The following is a 21,259-nucleotide window of genomic DNA, read 5'->3' as shown; positions in this document are numbered from 1 at the left end:
AGGATGCTTATAATCATGCTGATGTGGTCTGTACTCTACAGTATTTTAGTGACTCAATAAATGCCTAAGTTGTTTTTTAAAAAAATGCTTTTTAGTTTTTAATAAACATTTAACAGCCTATATGTAATCAATAAATGGCCTTTGCTTATCTTAAGAAAAATTCACTCAGAACTCTATGTTAACAGTACTAAATAAATCAATAAATACATGCATACACACAAAAATAAGTTAATACATTAACTGTTAAGATTTAGATTTTTAAAAAAAGTTGTTTATGTTTTTGCAGAATCCAGTATTGCTCACTGGTTGGTCATTACATTTTATTAGTTTGATTTCACTGTTTAAAATGATGCCACCTCTTTTCAGACAGAACCTGTGATAATAAAACAATACAAAATTTTTAGTTCTGTGTTAATAAAGCACTTAAAGCTTTAAGTATGGCCAAATGCTTTTTTCAAAATTAAATATATCACTCCTTAGGTGGTAGTGGCCCCAAGTTCAGTAAAGTTGGAAAGATATTCAGAGATTCGGACTTCCAGCATCAATAACTCATTAGATATAGGTTGTCAAAACATAAACGGTGCCTCTTTCCCATTGTTGCAAGGCAGACAATGTGCTACAAACCCAGTTTGATCAAAAGTAGCTGTCTTTCAAGCTACAGGAATAACATTGGTGTCTATGGAGTGAACAGGGTCCGTCTGCAATTTGCAAAACGCTGCAACAGTAAAGAGAGACAAATATTCAATAACTTCACTCTTATACATTGTAGTGTCACTAAAATCACTGCAGCCTTCAACTGGCTCCTGTTGACAAAGTGTTTTAACAGAAATGTAAATGCTGTAATTTGATTCTTTTAATAAACCATGTAACTTGAATACTGCATGAAAAGCCAGATTATCGACCCTGTGAATCACTGAAAACCTACTAAGTTCTCCACAGTTATTGGTTGTTCTCAGGCTATGAACTACTAGTTGGCGGGTGAGGAGAAATACCTTGAATGAATCATGTTTGTGGAGTTGGGGGGTGGGTGTGTGGGGCAAGGGGGGAGTGAGACTTCACACCTGGGGCATGGCAGAGGTGTGAAAACTAATTAGCATCTAGCCTGCCTGTCTAGCATGACTCAGGACACCGATTGGATGAAACAAGACATGACAGCAGAAAAAAACTGTGTCATGATTGGTTGAAAGATCTGTTGCTACTGGTCAAATCCCCGCCCCCCGCCGGCTCCCCACCCACCCCACCCCACCTCCTCACCCCCACCCCACCTCCTCACCCCCAGTCACACACAATAATAATGCTTATTATTATTAATATTTTAATAAGACATTAATAAATGTGGGCCATATAGTGTATAATTAGTTAACCCGCATACTTGATATTGTTATCCAATGGGCTATCCTACAATCAATGACATTAATTTATTGGAAGGGAAAAAATATGACATGTTGAGACATGTTGAAAAACAAGAGCTTTATTGAACAGTCTAGAGTTCCAGAAATCCGAAATCAAAATTAAAATAAACTGTGTTTAAAAACAAAAAATTTAAAAAAAATTTTGACCAAGTTCATCTCTCACTCCAGGCTGGTCTCAGGCATCAGCTCTGGCTTAAAATGTTTTCTGGCTGCTGCCGTGTTGTACTTCAGTGGCTTCAGTCTATCAGACGGCTGTCCATTGTGAAAACACCTGTGATGTAGTGCTGTGTACTTTACATCAGCCTCCAGCCTGTAGGGCTGCACACAGGTTGGCAAGCTCCTGGCTGTGGAAGGATGGAGGCCGTACTATCCATCCACGCACCCCGTCAACGCTGCCGTCCTCTTCATCTGACATCATGTCAGCTGTGATGCCCTTCCAGAAGTCCTCTTCATCTGGAGCAAGGACTGTCTTCCTGGCATCCAGCAGCTGTGAACACAATCAGTACAGGAAATCAATACATTTAATAATTTAACAGAAAAATAATGTCATAGTGACCAGCAATACTATTCTAACCACATTTTGTATAAAACACACAATGTAATGAATCAAACTAATATCTCTTACCCTCTTTCTTCTGTGGCGACTCGGGGCAGAAGACTTCATGGCCTCCACCTGATCCGCCATGTTGGGTTGACTGTAGCGGTAGTTCCTCCGTAGAGTTTCAAAAAGCTTTTTACAATCAGCTGGAAAACAGTTAAATGAAGCCGTTATTAGCTTTATTATTATTATTATTAGCTGCTATTTTCAGCTATTGTTAGCTTTTGTTTCTGTTGATGAAATCGAAAAATTTAGAACAATTTTAAACAGGATACTTACATAGAAGGACGTCTGTCTCCACATCCTCCACATCTGGACTTAAGCCAAAGTTTTAACTAAATATGTCCTGACTGTCTCATTGTGAGGTGAGCCCAGTCTGTGAAAATAAATCAGAACATTCATTTACTACTCACAGCAGAATAACTGCAGTCAACTGTAAAGTCATTTAAAACCGTTTTAAATTAGCAGACACAATTTGAATGGATGCATGAATGGTTTACAATCTACAGTACAACAATTTGTGTGCATTCAGCTGACAAAGAATTATTATACATGCTTACAGTAAACATTTTTCTCACAAAAAAGAAACGAAAAAGAATAAACAGTCTCACCCTTGTTCCTAAAAGTACAAAAAGGCAAAAATAAAGTCACGTTTGTTAACAAAGATGGAGGACTACATGCTATCACTGCTTAACGTTACCAATTCAGAGCATTGTGCTAAAACTCACTAAAAATATCCTACAAATGGAATATATTCTTACCGCAATTTTAGGACTGTGCTCTCCTCTTTTCCGCTGAATTTCCTCGCCGCTGGAGAAAGTGTTTAATTTGGCTTCCATGGCGGCTATCCTCTCCTCCAGCTTCTGCTCCAGCTTCTCCTCCAGCGGTCCTCTCTGGCCAGACAGCCGGCTGATAACGCTCAATAGTTTCTTCTCAGTGTCTGTCGCGGGTCTGACTGGAACCAGTCGGTCATGTCCAGGCTGTTCTATGCGAGGAGTTTGTGGTGAGTCGGAATGGCGATACCGGGCCGCCATTGTAGAAACTCACAAAGACGACTTCTTTGTCTGTTCGTGTATCGCGCGGTTCTTGCGAGACGACGCGTGTGATTGGACGAGCAACTCTAACGTGATGACGTCAGTGACGCAGCATTCCTTAAAGTAACATGCCGACTTCTCCAGGTCAACAGATTTTCTCTATGCCTGCAAGATGAACTTCTTTAATCAAAAGAAAAAAAGGCTTTGCCCTTTACAGTGATGCCTCTGTCATATCATCCTAGATGAGCTTGATCTACACAACCAGTCAAAAGTTTGGACACACCTTCTCATTCAGTACATACATACATATGGAATTATGTTGTAAACAAAAAGAGTTAATATTCAGTATTAATCTCAATGTATAAATAATACAAATAAATAAAAACCATTGAATGAGGTGTGTCCAAACTTTTGTCTGGTAGTGTGCATGCAGTGTTGATGATGTATCATCAGATGAACCCTGAACACTGTAACTACAGTTGATCATTTTGCCATTTCATGCAAACTTGTAACATATTTGAATGACAGAGTTAGAGCAGAAAGGTCAGCATATGTACAGACCTGATCAAAATCTTAAGACCAGTTGAAAAATAGCTAGAATTTACCTTTTGCACATTTGGATCTTAATGAGGTTTTAAGTAGAGCTACAATATGCAAAAGCAAGAAGGGGGAGTGAGACAAAAAGCACTTTGAAAAAGTAATTTATTGAAAACAAGTAAACTGAAATAGGCTGTTTATCAGCTGATCAAAAGTTTAAGACCATTGCTCAAAAAATTACAAAAAACTCTCCAAACCAGAACAAAAACTGTTCTCAGTAGGACTCAGCAATGAGTAGCTCCACCGTTCTTGTTAATCGCTTCAAAAATTCATTTGGGCATGCTTGATGCGAGTGTTTCCAGGAGGCTGGTGGGAACATTGCTCCAAGTGGTGAAGATGGCTTCACGAAGGGCATCAACTGTCTGGAACTGATGGCCATTTTTATAAACTTCCCTTGCCATCCATCCCCAAATGTTCTCTATGGGATTTAAATCAGGGGAACATGCGGGATGGTCCAAAAGAGTGATGTTATTCTCCCTGAAGAAGTCCTTGGTCAAGCGAGCATTGTGAACTGCAGCGTTGTCATGTTGAAAAACCCAGCTGTTACCACACAGACGAGGGCCCTCAGTCATGAGGGATGCCTGCTGCAACATCTGCATGTAACCAGCCGCCGTTTGACGACCTGCACCACCTGAAGCTCCAGTGTTCCACTGAATGAAAAAGCACCCAGATCATGATGGACCCCCCTCCACTGTGCCGGGTAGAAAACATCTCAGGTGGGACCTCCTTGTCATGCCAGTAACGTTGGAAGCCATCTGGACTGTCAAGGTTACATTTTTTTCTCATCAGAGAATAAAACTTTTTTCCACCTTTCAGTGTCCCATGTTTGATGCTCGCTGGCAAAGTCTAAACGGGCAGTTTTGTGGCGTTGTAGGAGACGAGGTCTTTGAATTCGTTTTTTGTTTTTGAAACCCTTTTCCCACAGATGTCGTCTGATGGTTATTGCGCTGCAGTCGGCACCAGTAAGGGCCTGAATTTGGGTCGAGGACCGCCCTGTGTCTTGACGGACAGCCAATCGGATCCTCCGGCTCAGCGCAGGTGTAATTTTTTTGGGTCTACCATTTGACTTTTTTGTTCCATAATGCTCAGGATCTTTCAAAAAATTTAGAGTGACTGTCTTACTGCGTCCAACCTCAGCAGCAATGGCACGCTGCGAGAGGCCTCGCTTATGCAGCTCTACGATCTGACCATGTTCAAGAGGAGAAAGCTTCTTAGCTTTAGCCATCAGGAGGGCATGACTGTGTGAATGCCTGACAGAAAATGAGAATTTTGAGCAGATTTGGGCTTTTATAGCCTGTGGTCTTAAACTTTTGATCAGCTGATAAACAGCCTATTTCAGTTTACTTGTTGTTTTCAATAAATTACTTTTTCAAAGTGCTTTTTGTCTCACTCCTCCTTCTTGCTTTTGCATATTGTAGCTCTACTTAAAACCTCAGTAAGATCCAAATGTGCAAAAGGTAAATTCTAGCTATTTTTCAACTGGTCTTAAGATTTTGATCAGGTCTGTATTTGCTAGATGGTGTTTTTTAAGGAATCCATCCTTGAACCTCTGACAGAAACAAGACCAGCCATTATGAAGCAGTTCATAGCTATTAATGTCAGGTCAGAGAGTACTATATATAGACGCGTAATTGCAGGAGTTTCCAGGCTTCATCACCATCCCAACAGACATTTTTATGGAAAGTCGGTAGAAGTTTGGAACTTGAGGGGAACAGACACCTCATGTCCATCATCATTTCTACCTGTTGAGGGCATTGCTGGAAGATGTGTGGCAAACACATCCACTGTACAGGAAAGCAACATAAGAGAAAAGGTGACTGTAGTCATGCTGCTCTGCATGGTGTTTGAGATTTAGGATTTTGACAGTGTTGAAAAGTGCCTGTGATGTGCTTTTATTTACTTTTATAAAAGCTGTATGAACCCTGATTCAAATAAAGTATAAACTGTATAGTTTTGTTTGTGTGTCCTTTTTCTCTTAAAAAAACTAATGCAAGTGTGAAAAGTCAACCCCCACCCCTAACCCCCCTACCTTACACCCTCCACACCCACCACTCTGATTTGCATTTGTATAGCTCACAGCATTTTCACTGACACTGGAAAGCTCCCCCCCGGGACATCAGACTCTGCACTCTGTCACTCTCCTTCTTGGTCAAATAGCCCTTACACAGCCTGGAGGTGTGTTTGGGGTCATTGTCCTGTTGAAAAATAAATGATGGTCCAACTAAATGCAAACCAGATGGGATGGCATGTCGCTGCAGGATGCTGTGGTAGCCATGCTGGTTCAGTGTGTCTTCAATTTTGAATAAATCCCCAACAGTGTCACCAGCAAAGCTCCGACACACCATCACACCTCCTACTCCATGCTTCACGGTGGGAACCATGCATGTAGAGACCATCCGTTCATCTTTTCTGTGTCGCACAAAGACATGGTGGGTGGAACCAAAGATCTCAAATTTGGACTCATCAGACCAAACTGGCTCGTGAGCCAGTTTCGTTGTAGCACTTGATGGTTTTTGCATCTGTACTTGGGGATACATTCAAAGTTTTTGCAATTTTCCAGACTGACTAACCTTCAGTTCTGAAGTAATGATGGACTGTTGTTTCTTTTTACTTAGCTGATTGGTTCTTGCCATAATATGGATTCTAACAGGTGTCAAATAGGGCTGTCAACTGTGTATCAACCTGACTTCTGCACAACACAACTCATGGTCCAAACCCCATTAAGAAGGCAAGAAATTCCACAAATGAACCTTGACAAGGCACAGCTGTGAAGTGAAAACCATTTCAGGTGACTACCTCATGAAGCTCATGGAGAGAATGCCAAGGGTTTGCAACACTGTCATCAAAGTAGCAAGGGTGACTACTTTGAAGAATCTAAAATGTAAAACCTATTTAGACTTATTTCACAATAATGTGTTTGCTATGTAATTCTTTATATCTTGCTTCATAGTTTTGATGCCTTCAGTGAGAATCTACAATGCAGAAAGTAGTAAAAATAAAGAAAAAAACATTGAATGAGAAGGAGTGTCCAAACTTTTGACTGATAATGTATATACAATCCATCTTTCTGTCCACCAGTGTCACTCAACAACATTTCATCATATCTTGGTTCTGGTCATATCAGATCTGCAGCAACATCAGTTTGTGAGCAAACATTAAAACTGTCTACATAAGATCTTCTCCTGTATTCGAATTCAAAAAAAGTCAGAGTACAGTGTAACAGGTCAGTACTAATGATTAGAATACGCACAACAGGAGGTCACAAGATGTGATGCATAGGTCCGAGCTGTAATAAACCACTTTTCATCAAATTTTGACAGGTCCCAGTCAGAAGCTGCATGTCACAACCGGAAGTCCCGCCTTATCATGCCCCCAACAGATGTTTGTACCGGAATACGTGTCCCCCTACCCCTCCCTTTCGTCCTATGACAGAGCTTTTTTTTTTTTTTTAACAGTCTTTTAGAGAGACACGCCAGTATGTTAAAAAAAAGAGGCCGGGGTCAGTGTGTGCGTGTGCAAACAGCGAGTCAAAGAAAAATAGCAAACCGCTAGAAAATGGCGCAGAGAAGCATGGATTGAGAAGAGATGGAAAGAATGAGAGCAGTGGGACAATGAAGGCCTCAGATAGTCAAAAATGCAAGGAAGAAAGTAATTAGAAAAAGAACAAAGGGTGGGTGGTGTGGGAGATCAGAGGGAAACTTTCAGCTGATGGATGTATAAAAAGCCCTGTTTGCATGTCACACCACACACTACCACACACAGGGTAGAAACCTCAAGTCAGAAAGAAAGCAGCTACAAAACTACAATTCAGGCACAATGAATTAGACTTACTGTATAGGACAAACACACACATACATGCATTCCTTTCTTCGTTTTGCCCCTAAGCCCCGGTTCGAACACAGCTTCACTGTTTTAATGAGGCAGAGACAGTGAGGCCTCTCTTATGATTAACACTGAGTTCTTTCTTTTCAGGTAGTGATGGCGAGATGAAGCTTCATGAAGCATTGAGGCTTTCCATCCAACTGGTTCACTCATGGTTCAAAGCTTCATGGTGCTTCATTTGCTCTACTGCGCCATCAACTGGACAAATAAAACAGGCAGAGTGCCTATAATGACACACTAGCTTTGCTATGTGAAGCTTTGAATTGTGCTTAAATGATAATGCCAATAAACAAGTAATATATTTAATATAGTGTCTGCTTTTCCTGATAGCAGAGACAGAGGGGGAAATGGAAACAAATTGGAGAGAGATTTGAGATTTGTAGCTTGACTGCTTGATTGATGTCAGGTTCTGGCTTTCTGTAAAGTGCTTAGATACTTTTAATTGTAATAAGGGCTATATAAATAAAATTTATTGTGCTTTTGCTACTTGTTGTTTTGTGACTGTGCGTGTGGTACCAGTGACAACCTGTAAAACAAAAGTAGTGACCACATTTTATTTGTTTTTATTCAAAAATATCAATTTTTCCACAGTGCTGGGATCCAGGCGGCTTCTTTTTTTTGGACAATATTTCTCTAGCTCCTTGGAACACAACAGACACTTCACCTTTTAAAATACCAGAAAAAAAAAAGAAATTAGAACAAGTGGTGTGTGGTGTTGTCACAGTTACTCATATTACACTTATTTAGGTAATACCTAGTTAGCTGAGTCTAAACTCACAAAGATGGAAAAAAACCTTCCAATGGCCTGAGGTCAAATTTTCCCTTGAGCGTAATGGTGATTAAGCAAACAAAAGCACAAACCACAGTAATAAAAAGATCTGAATGTGTGTTGTGGATCAATACTCTGTACCGACGTGTGGATGATTTAATGTGAACAAACACCATGCAGCTCTCACAGGTGATTAGAGCTCATTAGGGAAGTCAGATCCAATAATTACATCAAGACCTCAGGAAGTCAGCAAACCAACACTGCAGCTGGAAGATCTCCAAACTCAAAGTGTTGACACGATAAATAACCAGACCAATAATTCAGAGTGCAGTCTGACAGGGTGTCGATACCTGAGGGGGTACAAAAGGAGATAGTGTGGAGTGGACATCCAGTCTGCAGGTCTGATCTGGTTTCTGAGCAGGATCGGTCCAGGTGAGTCTCCTTATACATTAACTGTTGACAGCATTTGTTCATTTTGACGTTCTTTTGCTTCATCACGACAATCTTGTATTCATTTAAGATGCCTTTTTTTCCTAAAGGCCTGCAGAAAAAAAATTCTAACTGGTGGCCTACTAAAGCTTTACAAGGTTAATTTTCATTTCACTGAAGCAAGCAGAGGTCAACGGTCTTTGTTTTTTGTTTTCTTTATTTCAGCAATGTATTGCTTACACATCCTAAAGAATGTCCACACACTGTGGAGGTGTTCTTAAAAACAGGATGCATTAAGTACAATGAAGAGATGTGTGTCTACCACACAACTATTTCAGCCCACAGTGAGCAACAATGCTCACATTGGGAATATTTACCTCCATATCCAACCGTGGAGTATGTTTTTAAAAACTGACAGTGCGAATTCGATGAGAATTGTGTGGATCTTTTTGGCCACATGGTTAATGCTGAATAAGTCACCTGTTTTTTCACGAACATTCTTCGTTTTAGTATTAAACTGCAGGTAGAGTTATTCTCAAAGGCTCATCTGAGTTTGTTCATGTTGCAACACTGCAACTGAAATCAATATGGCCAATAGATTCCTATTAATTTTAATACAGATATTTGAATGTAGGGACAGTGAAAAAAGAACATGATCAAAGAACACGGAAGTAACAGCACGTTAATGAGTACAGTTGAAAATAGAAAGTCTAGTACACGTAATATTTTTTGCAAATACTGGGTATCCACTAGGTAGAGTCCTGTATATCAAAAAAGACATTTTATAAAAAAATGATCTGATTATTTTTTACCCATCGGTAGCAGTTCAGCAACTTTTGATCTTTAATACACTGTAAAAAGTACTCAGCAAAAAAGTTGAGAAAAAAATGAGAAGACATCTGTAAAATTGTGTGTGGCATTTTGACTGAAAATCTTTAGTTGAGACTTTCTGTTTATCCAGTTTAAAAAGCTTCATTTATTCCAAGTTAGAATAGCATAGAATTTTACATTATCACTAGTCTGAATTTTTGCTTTAATTTACTGGAAGTTAAAGTAACTCAGCTCTGTCTGCTGTGTCCACTTTAAATTCTCAGTTTACAAAAGAACAAAACCCTGAATGCAATTCATGTTGAGAAGGATATGTTTTACCTAAAAGCAACAATTTTTCTAAATAACTTAGTGACTTAAGTTTAAAAGTGATACTAATGAATTAAACTAATAATTTAAATCAATACATTTATACAATTACAAAAAGTTACAAATATATAACTTGTGATATTTTAAAGTACAACGGACAAAATTACCACTGAGTCTGTTTTTTTTTCTTTTCTCATTTCCATTTATTGTCACAAAGACTCAGAGAGATCAGGAGTCACATTCACTACAACAAGAGACAAGCTTGATTTCTTACATTTTTACTTGCTTTTTTGAATGAATTACATTTAAGGCCTAACAATTTGTAATGTATATTTATGCTGAATGAATTACATTTAAGGCCTAACAATTTGTAATGTATATTTATGCTGAACAACATACGATGTAGTATTTTTTTTACAGTGTATTACAAACCAAATCTCACCAAAACTTAACCAAACCTTTATGTCACTATTTAATCACAATAATTTAATAATGGTTACTATTTTCCCCATTACACGTTAGCCATTTTTATTCACCTTCTTCTTTGTGTCATATAATTTTGTTAGTTTCTCATACTTTTCTCAAAAATGTTTGTGGATCTTCCCTCTTTGTTTTGAACAGAAAATCTGATCAAGCTTTGAAAGATAAAACTTTGAATTAAAAAAAAAGAAATAAATGAAGCCAGCAACATAGAATGTGCTATTGTACAAATGAGAGTTTAGAGGCAAAAACAAAAAACAAAAAAACATGTGATTTGTAATGCCCTAGGGGCTAGGGAACTGACTGCAAGTAGATGTTATAATGAGTGATCAGACCAGGTTCGTCTGCTGGAGCCAAAGGGTATGAAAAATGGACAGACACGGTTGATTTAAGTTTCGTAGATGTATTTTTTCAAAATTTGTAATTGGATTTGCGTATAAATAAAAGGTATTGTATAATAACCAGAGTAATAATAACAATAGTAAGGGTGAAATAGTATGAGGTATGTATAATATAAATATATAGATAATAAACAGGTATAATCAATTAATATAGTATAATATAATATTAGTTATGGTATTAATATTATATTATGTATATTAATTATAAAACAAAAACCAATACAGTTCGAAAGTTCAAAACCAAACAAAAGATCACCAGGTCGGGAATTACAGTTCAAAGTTCAGTTCAAAGCCTCCTTTTGAGAGGTTCGGAATTCAAAGTCTTTTTTTCAGTTCAGTGTCCATGAACAAAACAATCCTTGATCCAGGTTCGATGAAACAACAAAAGGTGTCCTACCGCAGCAGGAGGTAGGGGACGGGATAGCTCGCCATCGAAGAGAATTAATCAGAAGGAAGGGGGGAAAAAAAACAACCTGACCTAAAACAGGAGTCAGGAGAAAAAATCCCAATTAGTAAAGCAATAAAATAAACCAAGACAATAAATCAGTAAAAGTAAATTACAAAATAATTAACCAAAATAAATACAGTTTTAAATAACCAGAACCATTGAAATGCTATAATGCACAGCATTTAGTTACTCTATTCAATGTGAATAGACATTACATCCATTGATCTAATATGAAGCTTCATTAGAAGTTTAATATCTAAATGCGAATTAATTTCAAAGGTGTAAAGTCAAATGTATAAAGTCAAATGTATAAAAGTGCACTTTAAGTTCAAATAGGCCTCAAGCCTTGCGTTAAACTGTATTAAATATACAAATACTTCATTTCAAGTATTAGGAGTATTGTTGCGCAACAGGTCTGAATCTCATTCATGTGAATGCATCTGCATCCATTCAAAACAAAGATGGCTGCGGGGGCACCCGGTTTCAAAAGTAACGAAAAGTGACCTAAAAGTCTAAACTAATAGAAAGTGAGGCACCGCTTTAATGTATCTACAATGTTGCCTAAGATTCGGCTGGAGTAGATTAACAAATAAGGCTAGGATTGAAAGAATATGCACATAAATAGCCGCGCTAGCCGGCTGAAGCTACATGCTAAGTTTGCATTAACCTAGCTGCAGAGCAGCATTAAGATTTGCGGTATTAACAAACATGAATCACACAACCGCAAGAATCGAGGACTCACCGGTGAGTAGTGCGAACACGGGGGGGTTTAATACGAGGATCCGCCGGGATATGGGGAGATGTATCTGCAATTGTTAGGTTTAAAGTCAGCGCAACGTATTGTATTGATAAATCATTTAAAGTAAACAACTATGCGACGCACGCACTCACCGATCGCCAGAGAGGTAGATGAGAGGATGAGGAGTTTCGTGGAGCTGTTTTAGCCCAATTGCTACTTTTAATCGGAGTTCGGAGCAGTTTTGGAAAGGAAACAAACGCCAGATACAGCGTGGTGCTGTGACAGGGCTGAGTGCAGAGCAGTGACAGACAGGAAGTGGCGTATGGGACCGGGCAATGTAAAAGGAACTTGGCCCGGGAAAATAAGAGCGGCACAGGAAGTGGAGCCCTACATGGCCTGGGTTACAGATTATATGCTTACAAAACTAAGATGACAGGTCCAAAACTCTGTTCTTAAAAACACTGTTCAGCTGATCCTCATTTGCTCCCTTTCAGAAGCAAAAGTCTTTGTGCAGTTCTGCACAGATGCTGTGTGATGAGGTCTGACATGTTGGATTAGGGTCAGGTGAGGGGTGCATGCAGACCATTCAAGGTCTCCCACAACAAACTGGGGCACACTGTTGTCTAATATAGATGGGTAACATATTAAAGGCAACACCTGAACACTGGGGCCTTCACAGTCATCACATCTCAACTCAGCTGAACATTTATGTGACATTTTGGTCCTACGTGTCTGACAGCACACTTTATCACCACCATTGAAACACCAAGTAAGGGAATCTGTGTAGGAAGAATGGCGTTTCGTCTGACATGGAAACTAATTTCAAATCATGGGGCAGAGTCTAAGGCTGGCCCGTGTTCAAATGCTAAAAAGCTTCTTTAAAGATCTTCAAAAAAAATCAGCAGGAGAAGTCAGCAGCAGGATTTATTGTCGACAGAAAATCCAGGAGCAGTTCTTAACAGTGATAACACCCCAAGAAAAACTGAAGATACTGAGCTGCGTATCGTCTCTTATGCTGTGAGAGTTGGTCATTTTCTCCACATCTAAAGCGCGTATTTTTAGAGAGACAGTTCTGAAACCGTTATACTTTTCTAAATGCATTGGTCAAATCTTGACATCAGGTTACCATATTTCACTACTAGATCACTCCCTACAGAGGACATTAGGTTAACATTAGGTCATGTTTGACAGAAAACATGTCCAGACTTGTTCACACTCTGCCTTATTCCACCTGCACATTTTACCCCTATTATTTTGTGACAGATTTCATGCAAATACACCATTATGCATTGTTAAGATTCTTATACACCTCTTTTAAAAACATTTTTGCATCAACTTTACACCATAATGTTTTGAGTACTCCATATTTCATTTTCTAAAAAGCATGTGATTTGTCTTCACTCCAAAAATACATGTTTTATTTTATGATCGTCCAGCTGTGTGTGTGTGTGTGTGTGTGTGTGTCCTCCACAGACACACACCATACCATCAAAACATCAGTCATTACTAGAATATTCATTCTTATGTATTTTATACACGTTTTAACTCTATTCTTCAGTGTAATAGCATTTGCCATAATTATATCATCTTTTACTTTTAGCACATTGTACCCAAACATACTACACATATCTTCAATAAACTGGCAGAGATTTGGAAAACCAATGCCAAGTCGCATAACAACACCTCACTAAGACACGTTATGTTGATTTTTCTTTTAATTTGTCACTTGATTGTATATTATTGAATTCAGTGAAAACAACCTATAAAAAACTATTGAAAAGCAAACTAAAAGAGGTTTAAAAATGTATTTGTTTACGCAGGAAACTGTCATCTTCATCCTCCACACGATGCCATCCATCAGTGTCTCTCAGCTGTTCCTGCTGTTGGCCCTTCTCCACTTCAGCACAGCGCTCCCTGTCAGGTACCTTCACATCAGCAAGCCACAGATCTCAGATTACAAGCGATGTTAAAAACTGTTACAGTTGTGGCAATATGAAAACGTTTACTTCTCTGTGATGCTTTTAAAAAAATAAACTGTTATGCTTTCCCCTGATTCTTTTTTTGTTGTTTGTGTTTCTTGAAATGTGTCTTCCCGTCATGTGACATCAGCGATGAAGATGTGGAGGTGGAGAGCTTACTGACTCAGATCAGACACCCGAACGCACCGTGGTCTGTGTCAGGAAACCCTGCAGACGCTCTGCTCGAGGCCAGACTCAGGTGAGTTTATCAGATGGATAAGCAAAACGATAAAAACATCTTCTGATAAAGATTTAATGTCAAAACATTGTAACTGTACTTAATCTTTTTGTTCAGTAGGGTTTAACATTTAGGACTACCCTTTAACTGATACTGGTGTACAGTGCACTGCTTATTTTGCCATTTAGATCATAAATATACAGCTGTCAGAATTTGATTATGAAAAACTATGAAACAAACTAGCATTAATTCAACATTAAACAACATGTGAAAGAGTGAGTGTGCATCAGAAATCTGATCTTGACTCCCACTGATGTGACTTTTGGTGTGACTGTGTTTCAGTCAGCTTCTGTCTGCAGGTCTGGACCGCAGGAGACAGCTGGGAGATATTGAGTTCTCCAACAGATATGCAGAGTTCCTGCGATCTAAAGCCAAACACAGCTCCGTCTGCGCCTTCCTGCGCCGCATGCAGGCTGTCAAGAAGAGGTGGGAGACACTACAGGCAATTAATATCAGAGTGATGCATGTCAATACATGTCATAGTTTAATAAGTGATTCTTTATTATTATGCTGTTGGAAATTTGAAACGTTTAATAACTACTTCCTACATAACAATCATAATAATAAAAGTTACTATTTGTAGTCCAGTTTATACAGCAAGAACTTCACATCAATAAGAGAGCAGAAAAAACTAAAAATAATAGTGAATAAACCTAAGATAATAAAAGATAATAAGGTGTGATGTCAGTAAATTACAGGAACCTGCATCAGGACAATCGCAACAAGATCAGTTTTCATTAGGTGTTGTTTGAAGCTATCTACTGAGTCAGATGCTCAGACCTCTTCTTGAGCTCTCCAGAGGACCCAAGACACAGAAGGCAACATCCCAAAACGTCTTAGTTCTACTCTGGGCAACATTTAGGATACCAGAGGAGCTCAGAGATCAGGAAGGGGCACACCAGATCAACGGATCACATAAATAGTCAGGAGAAATCTTAAAATGAGTTTTAAAATGAATAAATTGGAGTAAAACTGGTAATAATGAGCTGTTTGAGTTTAGTTTTAGGGAGATGTTCTGCTGCATTTTGGAACACCACAATTTGATTTAAACTTACTGTGGGAAGCCTAAAAAAAAGAGGATTATAAGAGACAAGTCTGGTTGAAACAAAAGCATGAATCTCAAAGTCTTCCAGAGTAGTTCTTTGACAGGATGGTTGCATGCAGGTGATATTTCTGAGATGCTAAAATACATTTCTAGTGATGTTTCTCATCTGCTATTCAAAGACTACATCCAAGGATGACACCAGTGTTCTTTCCTTCGTGCTTCAAATTCATTGAAAATTAGTTTAAATGAGAGTTATGTGGCACTGACGTCTGGAGAACGAGAACTGATTTCTTTGCTTTATTACTGTGCCAAGGAGCACGGCGGAGGTTATGTGACGATCGGCACTGGTTTGTGTTTGCCTGTCTGTTAGCAACATTACTCAAAAACACACTTAGACTAAACAGATTTAGATGAGATTTTCAGGAAAGGTCAGAAATGACACAAGGACTAGTTGATTAGATTTTGACAGTGATGCGACTTGTAGTCTGGTTCCACCGATTTGTTAAAGATTTCTGTATAATTGCGAGATAGCGGCGCGACGTCACTGTAACTATGACAACAAGTGAACACTACGTCAGCTGCCTGCTGATGATCACATGATACCGATCTTTCTACAAATCCACCGTTGCGGACTTATCGGGACTTTTCCGTTGGAAATGATACCATGAACAATTGATTCAACTGTGGGGGTATTTCCAAGTCCCATCAATTCCTGCCACCCGCTACTTATTTAGGTCACACGATTCAGTATCTGTACATAACATCAAAATGCATAACACACGCCTGTGCTCAGTGCAAGGTCATTTTGTTTGTGGGTACATCTTTATTAAATGGCCACATTCTTTGTTGCCGTGATTTCTAATCATCAATAACCAATAAACAAATGCTACACTTCTGACAATGCCATATGGGGGAATGAGCAGCCTTGGTGGAGTACTGCGCTCTCTCAGCGCTTTTCTAGTTCATTCTAAGGTCACTTTTACTAGTGATGTTTCTGTACTGTGGAGAAAGGTTAAAAATTCTCAGAGATGCAGTTTTCGTTCTGATAAGATTTAAGTTGTTTAGACAATAATGTTTCTATGACCTTGTTCAGGAGAAGTGGAGATTGGTCTGAGCTGCATTGGTTGCTAGAATTAGAGTAATAAGTGATGTAAGTCATGAGAGTATAAATGCAGAAAGAAGCATTCACAGGGTCATGTAACTCCCAAATCTACTGAAAACACTTCCTCTCTTTCTCTGACACTGTTTCCATTTACTGTTGACTACAGTCACTTCCCCTTGTCACTGACAGTAGCTTCACAAAGATTAACAAAATAACAGTAAACTAGAAAATACTGAAAATAGTTAAAATAAATAATACAATGAAGTGTATGTAGATGTTTTTATGCACTGATTATATCAAATTTGACTCCGCTGATAAGACAGATAAACAGGTAAACATGGAGGATGTGTTGAGTTTGCGTCAAAAACAAAGAAAACAGGAAGTGATTACAAAATGTCATCTGACAAAAATATGATCAAATAAACTTCTGTTTTCCTGGCATAAGAAGTTAAATAAAGGCAACAGACACTATTCGAGGACTGATATGACATTTTCCAGATGTCAAGCTCTTTTTTAATTGTGATTTGTTTTTAGAACCTCAAATTCTGGTTCCTTATTAAAACAACATTTTTGTTCACAGTGGTGTGGGAGGAGACATGGAAAGAGTGAACCTACTGCTGAAACAGTACATGTGTCCATTAGTCTACAACCACTGGCCCACCGACCTGTAGAGGACCCTCAGCAAAGACAGAGAGATAAATCTGATATTATGTGTTACTGATGTTCTGAATAAATCTCTGTATGTGCAGCTGTTATCATATTTAATGTGGAAACACAGATATCTTTGTTATTAAAATACGTTTTATGAAGTATTTTCAGTGTGTCTAATTATTATACAAAGCATTTAACCTTTACACACACTGCTAATATGCTGTATTCAGTTTGATGGAAACAAGTATGGTGTTAATAAAAAAAAAAACAAGAAATTGAGGCTAGAGGTCTAATCGAGGACAATGTTTGTGCTGAAGTTGGCACAAACAAAGAACCAACATCTCCATCTCCAGATTCTGTCATGATTCTTAGTCATCCAAACCATTATGTACACATACACTATAGAAGTCAACTCATCCAACTAGAGCTGGTTTTTGATTTGTGCAGACTCTCATCCAAAGAGGCCGTTAGTTAAACTCTTTTCATGACTCTAAAGTTAACTAATACATAACTGCAGTGATCAGAGAACGGTTTGAGGATATGTCTGGGTCACAGATTATGTCACATAAAAACTAAGAAATTTTTCAAATCAACATTCAAAAATACAATCAGGAAGTTATCGAAGCCTCCTACGGCAGCATGTTCCTCATGAAACATTCCTGTATGTTAAATTAACAAAGGTAGAACATGTTGCATGTTACATTCTGTGGACATTGGGGGGGATGTTGTCGAGGTCACATGTTGTAGAATGTATAGGACAGTCTCAATGCAACATTTGGGTAACATTTTAAGAATGTCTTTAATATACAGTACCAGTCATAAGTTTGAATACACCTTCTCATTCATTGGTTTTTATTCATTTCAATTGTTTTCTACATTGTACAGTAGATTAATACTGCAGAAATTAAAACTATCAAAGAACACATATGGAATTATGCAATAAGCAAAAAAAAAACTGTTAAACAAACCAGAATATGTTTTATATTTTAGATTTTTCAAAGTAGCCCCCTTTTGCTTTGATGACAGCTTTGTGCACTCTTGGTATTCTCTGAGTCAGATTCATAGGCAGTCACCAGGAATGGTTTTGAATTAACAGGTGTGCCTTGTCAAGAATCAATTTGTGGAAATACTTGTCTTCTTAATGTGTCTAGACCATCAGTTGTGTTGTGCAGAGGTAGGGTTAATACACAGTGGATATCCTTATCTGAGTACCCTTGTAATCCATAGTACGGCAAGAACCACTCAACTCAGTAAAAAGAAATGACAATCCATCATTACTTTAAGACATGAAGGTCGGTAAGTCCAGAAGATTTCAAGAACTTTGATTATATCCTCAAGTGCAGTGGCAAAAACCATCAAACACTATGATGGACCGGACTCTCATGGGGACCACCCCAGGAAAGGAAGACCAAGAGTCACCTCTGCTGCAGGGTTAGACAAATGTCAACATCAGCTGTTCAGAGGAGACTGTGTGAATCAGGCCTTCATGGTGGAATTGCTGCAAAGAAGTCACTACTGAGGATGAACAACAAGAAGAACAGAACTGTCTGGACCAGTGGAAATCTGTACTTTGGTCTGATGAGTACAAATCTGAGATCTTTGGTTCCACCCACCGTATCTTTGTGCGACACAGAAAAGATGAACAGATGGTCTCTACATGCATGGTTCCCACCATGAAGCACGGAGGAGGTGTGATGGTGTGGGGGTGGTTTGCTGGTGACACTGTTGGGGATTTATTCAAAATTGAAGGCACACTGAACCAGCATGGCTACCACAGCATCCTGCTGTGACATGCCATCCCATCTGGTTTGCATTTAGTTGGACCATCATTTATTTTTCAACAGGACAATGACCCCAAACACACCTCCAGGGTGTATAAGGGCTATTTGACCAAGAAGGAGAGTTATGGAGTGCTGTGTCAGATGACCTGGTCTCCACAGTCACCTGACTTAAACCCAATGGAGATGGTTTGGGATGAGATGGATCGTAGAGTGAAGGAAAAGCAGCCAACAAGTGCTCAGCTTCTCTAGGAACTCCTTCAAGACTGTTGGAAAACCATTTTAGGTGACTACCTCATGAAGCTGACTGAGAGAATGCTAAGAGTGTGCAAAGCTGTCATCAAAACAAAAGGGGAATACTTTGAAGAATGTAAAATACAAAACATTTTCTGATTTGTTTCACATTTTTTTGTTTACAACATAATTCCATGTGTTCTTTCATAGTTCTGTCTTCAGTGAGAATCTACAATGTAGAAAGAAATTAAAATTAAAATTAAAACCATTGAATGAGAAGGTGTGTACAAACTTTTGACTGGCACTATAGTGGTCTCCTAATGATCACCAAACATTTTAGGGCAGCTGTTGTCCAGCTGGTAGAGCAGGTGTTCACTAATCACAGGGTTTCACATGTTGAAGTGTTTTTGGGCAAGACACATAACTGGAAGTTGATCCTGATGGCAGGCAGGTACCTTGCACACATTGTAAAGCACTTTAAGTATCTCATATGTTTTCTAGTCATAACAGACAAAACTCCCACTAAAAACATTACTACAACTTTGCAGAATCTTCTCAGAATGTTTTCAGAACCAAAAAAATAATAATAATCTAGCTGGATTTATCAGGGAATGTAGGGGGGCTGGAGTCTATCCCAGCTGACGAAGGGCAAAAGGCAATGTACAGTCTGAACAGATCACCAGTCCATCACAGGGCCACACAGAGAGACCGACACCAAGCTTTTTAGAATCAAATTAGAATCAATTAACCTAACATGTCTCTGAACTGTGGTAATAAATCAGAGAAGATTTGCGGTTTGTTACTAACAAATTATTGAAGAAAAATTGAATTAAAAAGCAACAAAGGGGGAAGTTGCTATTTAACTGTACAAATAAAAAAATCATTCAATTAGCTTCAGCCAAAACTTTATGCCATGTGTTTAGAATCATCTGTACTAGTACTACGCTCCTATTATCCTTATCACCTGCTAAATCATTACCAGGTATTATCTGCATCCCTCTCCTGGCTGTTGGGGTTGAGTACCAATGCCCACCTTCAGCAAAACCACATATTAAGGTATTTGGTGCAAAGGAAGAGAAAGAGACCAGGCTCATGCCGTAGATAACCACTTCCACAGGGTATTGCGTACAGACTCCAAAATGAACAAATATGATGCTCCTTTACCTTTTTAATATGAAATAGAACTTCACTGCACTTCACTACTCACCAGTAACACTACACCATCTGATATAAAAGTGGAACAGTCATGAGGAGGAGGACCTGAGCCAGGTTCCATCATTAGGAAAGAAGACGAAGAGCTGTAACAACCAGTGACTCTAACACTGTACACCAGTCTAGATGAACACATAGACCTTAAATGTGCTGCTAACTCAAGTACCATGGTGAAATTAACAATATTATACAACCCATTCTGCTTACCTTATGTGCTTCATTCAGGTGACATAGAAGCCTGCCACTGGTAGCTAAGCAAAAAAAAAAAACTACACAGAGAAAAGAGTGTTTTGTTATTTTCTGTTTTGATCTTGTTTCCCGTTAATTTCAGCTCAGTTTGTGTCACTCGAACCATTTGGTTAAAGCAACCGGTTCTTGAGCAGCTGTTATCTGGGTTTAGTACACCCACATGATGAGCAGTAAAATACTAAATACTTTGTTGAGAATGTCTGGGACTTAAATACTTAAATACTCCTTGCTGATGCTGAGATTGTTTTTTATTACTTATTTGTTCCCTTTGTTTTGTCAAGCACTTTGTGTTACATTTCACTTGTCTGAAAAGACCCATTCAAACAAAGTCTGACTGACTGAGTCTGACTCCAGAAAGAACCGAATTAACAGACTGAATACTTTTTAGTTGATGGTAATATTATATTTGCAACCCTCTAAAGTGTGCTAAAAGTAAAGACGTCTCACCACTATCTGAAGCAACTGTACTTGTAATGTTCAGGCATTTGTGATGTATTTGTGCTATGTTTGTTTCATCGTTGTCAGCCATAAATGCAAATCAAGAAATATGATCTCTGGGTAGAGAGATTCCATAGAGTGCCTGCTGATACGAAAACACAAGATGAAGGAGTGCTATCAATTCTTTGTCCTTGTTCCATATGTGCAAACATGTAACCATGATACGTCTAATGTAGAAACTAATCAAATAAAAGATAATTAGTTGTAGAAAAAAAAAATCTTATGACTTCCCAGCAAACAGACGTGCATGTTAGGTTTTTATGATGGGTAAAAGTCCACTGCAGCCATAAAGGCAAACAGATAAGCAG

The 21,259-nt window shown here is 38.6% G+C and overlaps 1 protein-coding gene and 1 long non-coding RNA gene across 2 annotated transcripts; both read right to left on the bottom strand.

Moving 5' to 3' along the window:
• Positions 1–1,451: 1,451 nt before the first annotated feature.
• On the bottom strand, positions 1,452–3,212 carry LOC111566193 (uncharacterized protein C14orf93 homolog). The gene is made up of 4 exons (XM_055009277.1): positions 2,772–3,212; positions 2,290–2,386; positions 2,038–2,156; positions 1,452–1,899 (listed from the first exon to the last, which is right to left on the bottom strand). Exons 3-4 carry the CDS (start codon positions 2,095–2,097, stop codon positions 1,711–1,713), a joined length of 249 nt encoding a protein of 82 aa, XP_054865252.1. The 5' UTR covers positions 2,098–2,156; positions 2,290–2,386; positions 2,772–3,212; the 3' UTR covers positions 1,452–1,710.
• Positions 3,213–10,060: 6,848 nt separating this feature from the next.
• LOC129347951 (uncharacterized) lies at positions 10,061–12,240 on the bottom strand. The gene is made up of 3 exons (XR_008600308.1): positions 12,079–12,240; positions 11,930–11,993; positions 10,061–11,217 (listed from the first exon to the last, which is right to left on the bottom strand). It is a non-coding gene; the product is annotated as an uncharacterized LOC129347951 (long non-coding RNA).
• Between the last annotated feature and the right edge of the window lie 9,019 nt (positions 12,241–21,259).

The sequence above is a fragment of the Amphiprion ocellaris genome, chromosome 3 (genome assembly GCF_022539595.1).
Source record: "Amphiprion ocellaris isolate individual 3 ecotype Okinawa chromosome 3, ASM2253959v1, whole genome shotgun sequence".
Classification (NCBI taxonomy): domain Eukaryota; kingdom Metazoa; phylum Chordata; class Actinopteri; family Pomacentridae; genus Amphiprion; species Amphiprion ocellaris.
The sequence above is the reverse complement of the archived record's forward strand: the minus strand, read 5'-3'. Positions and strand labels throughout refer to the sequence as shown.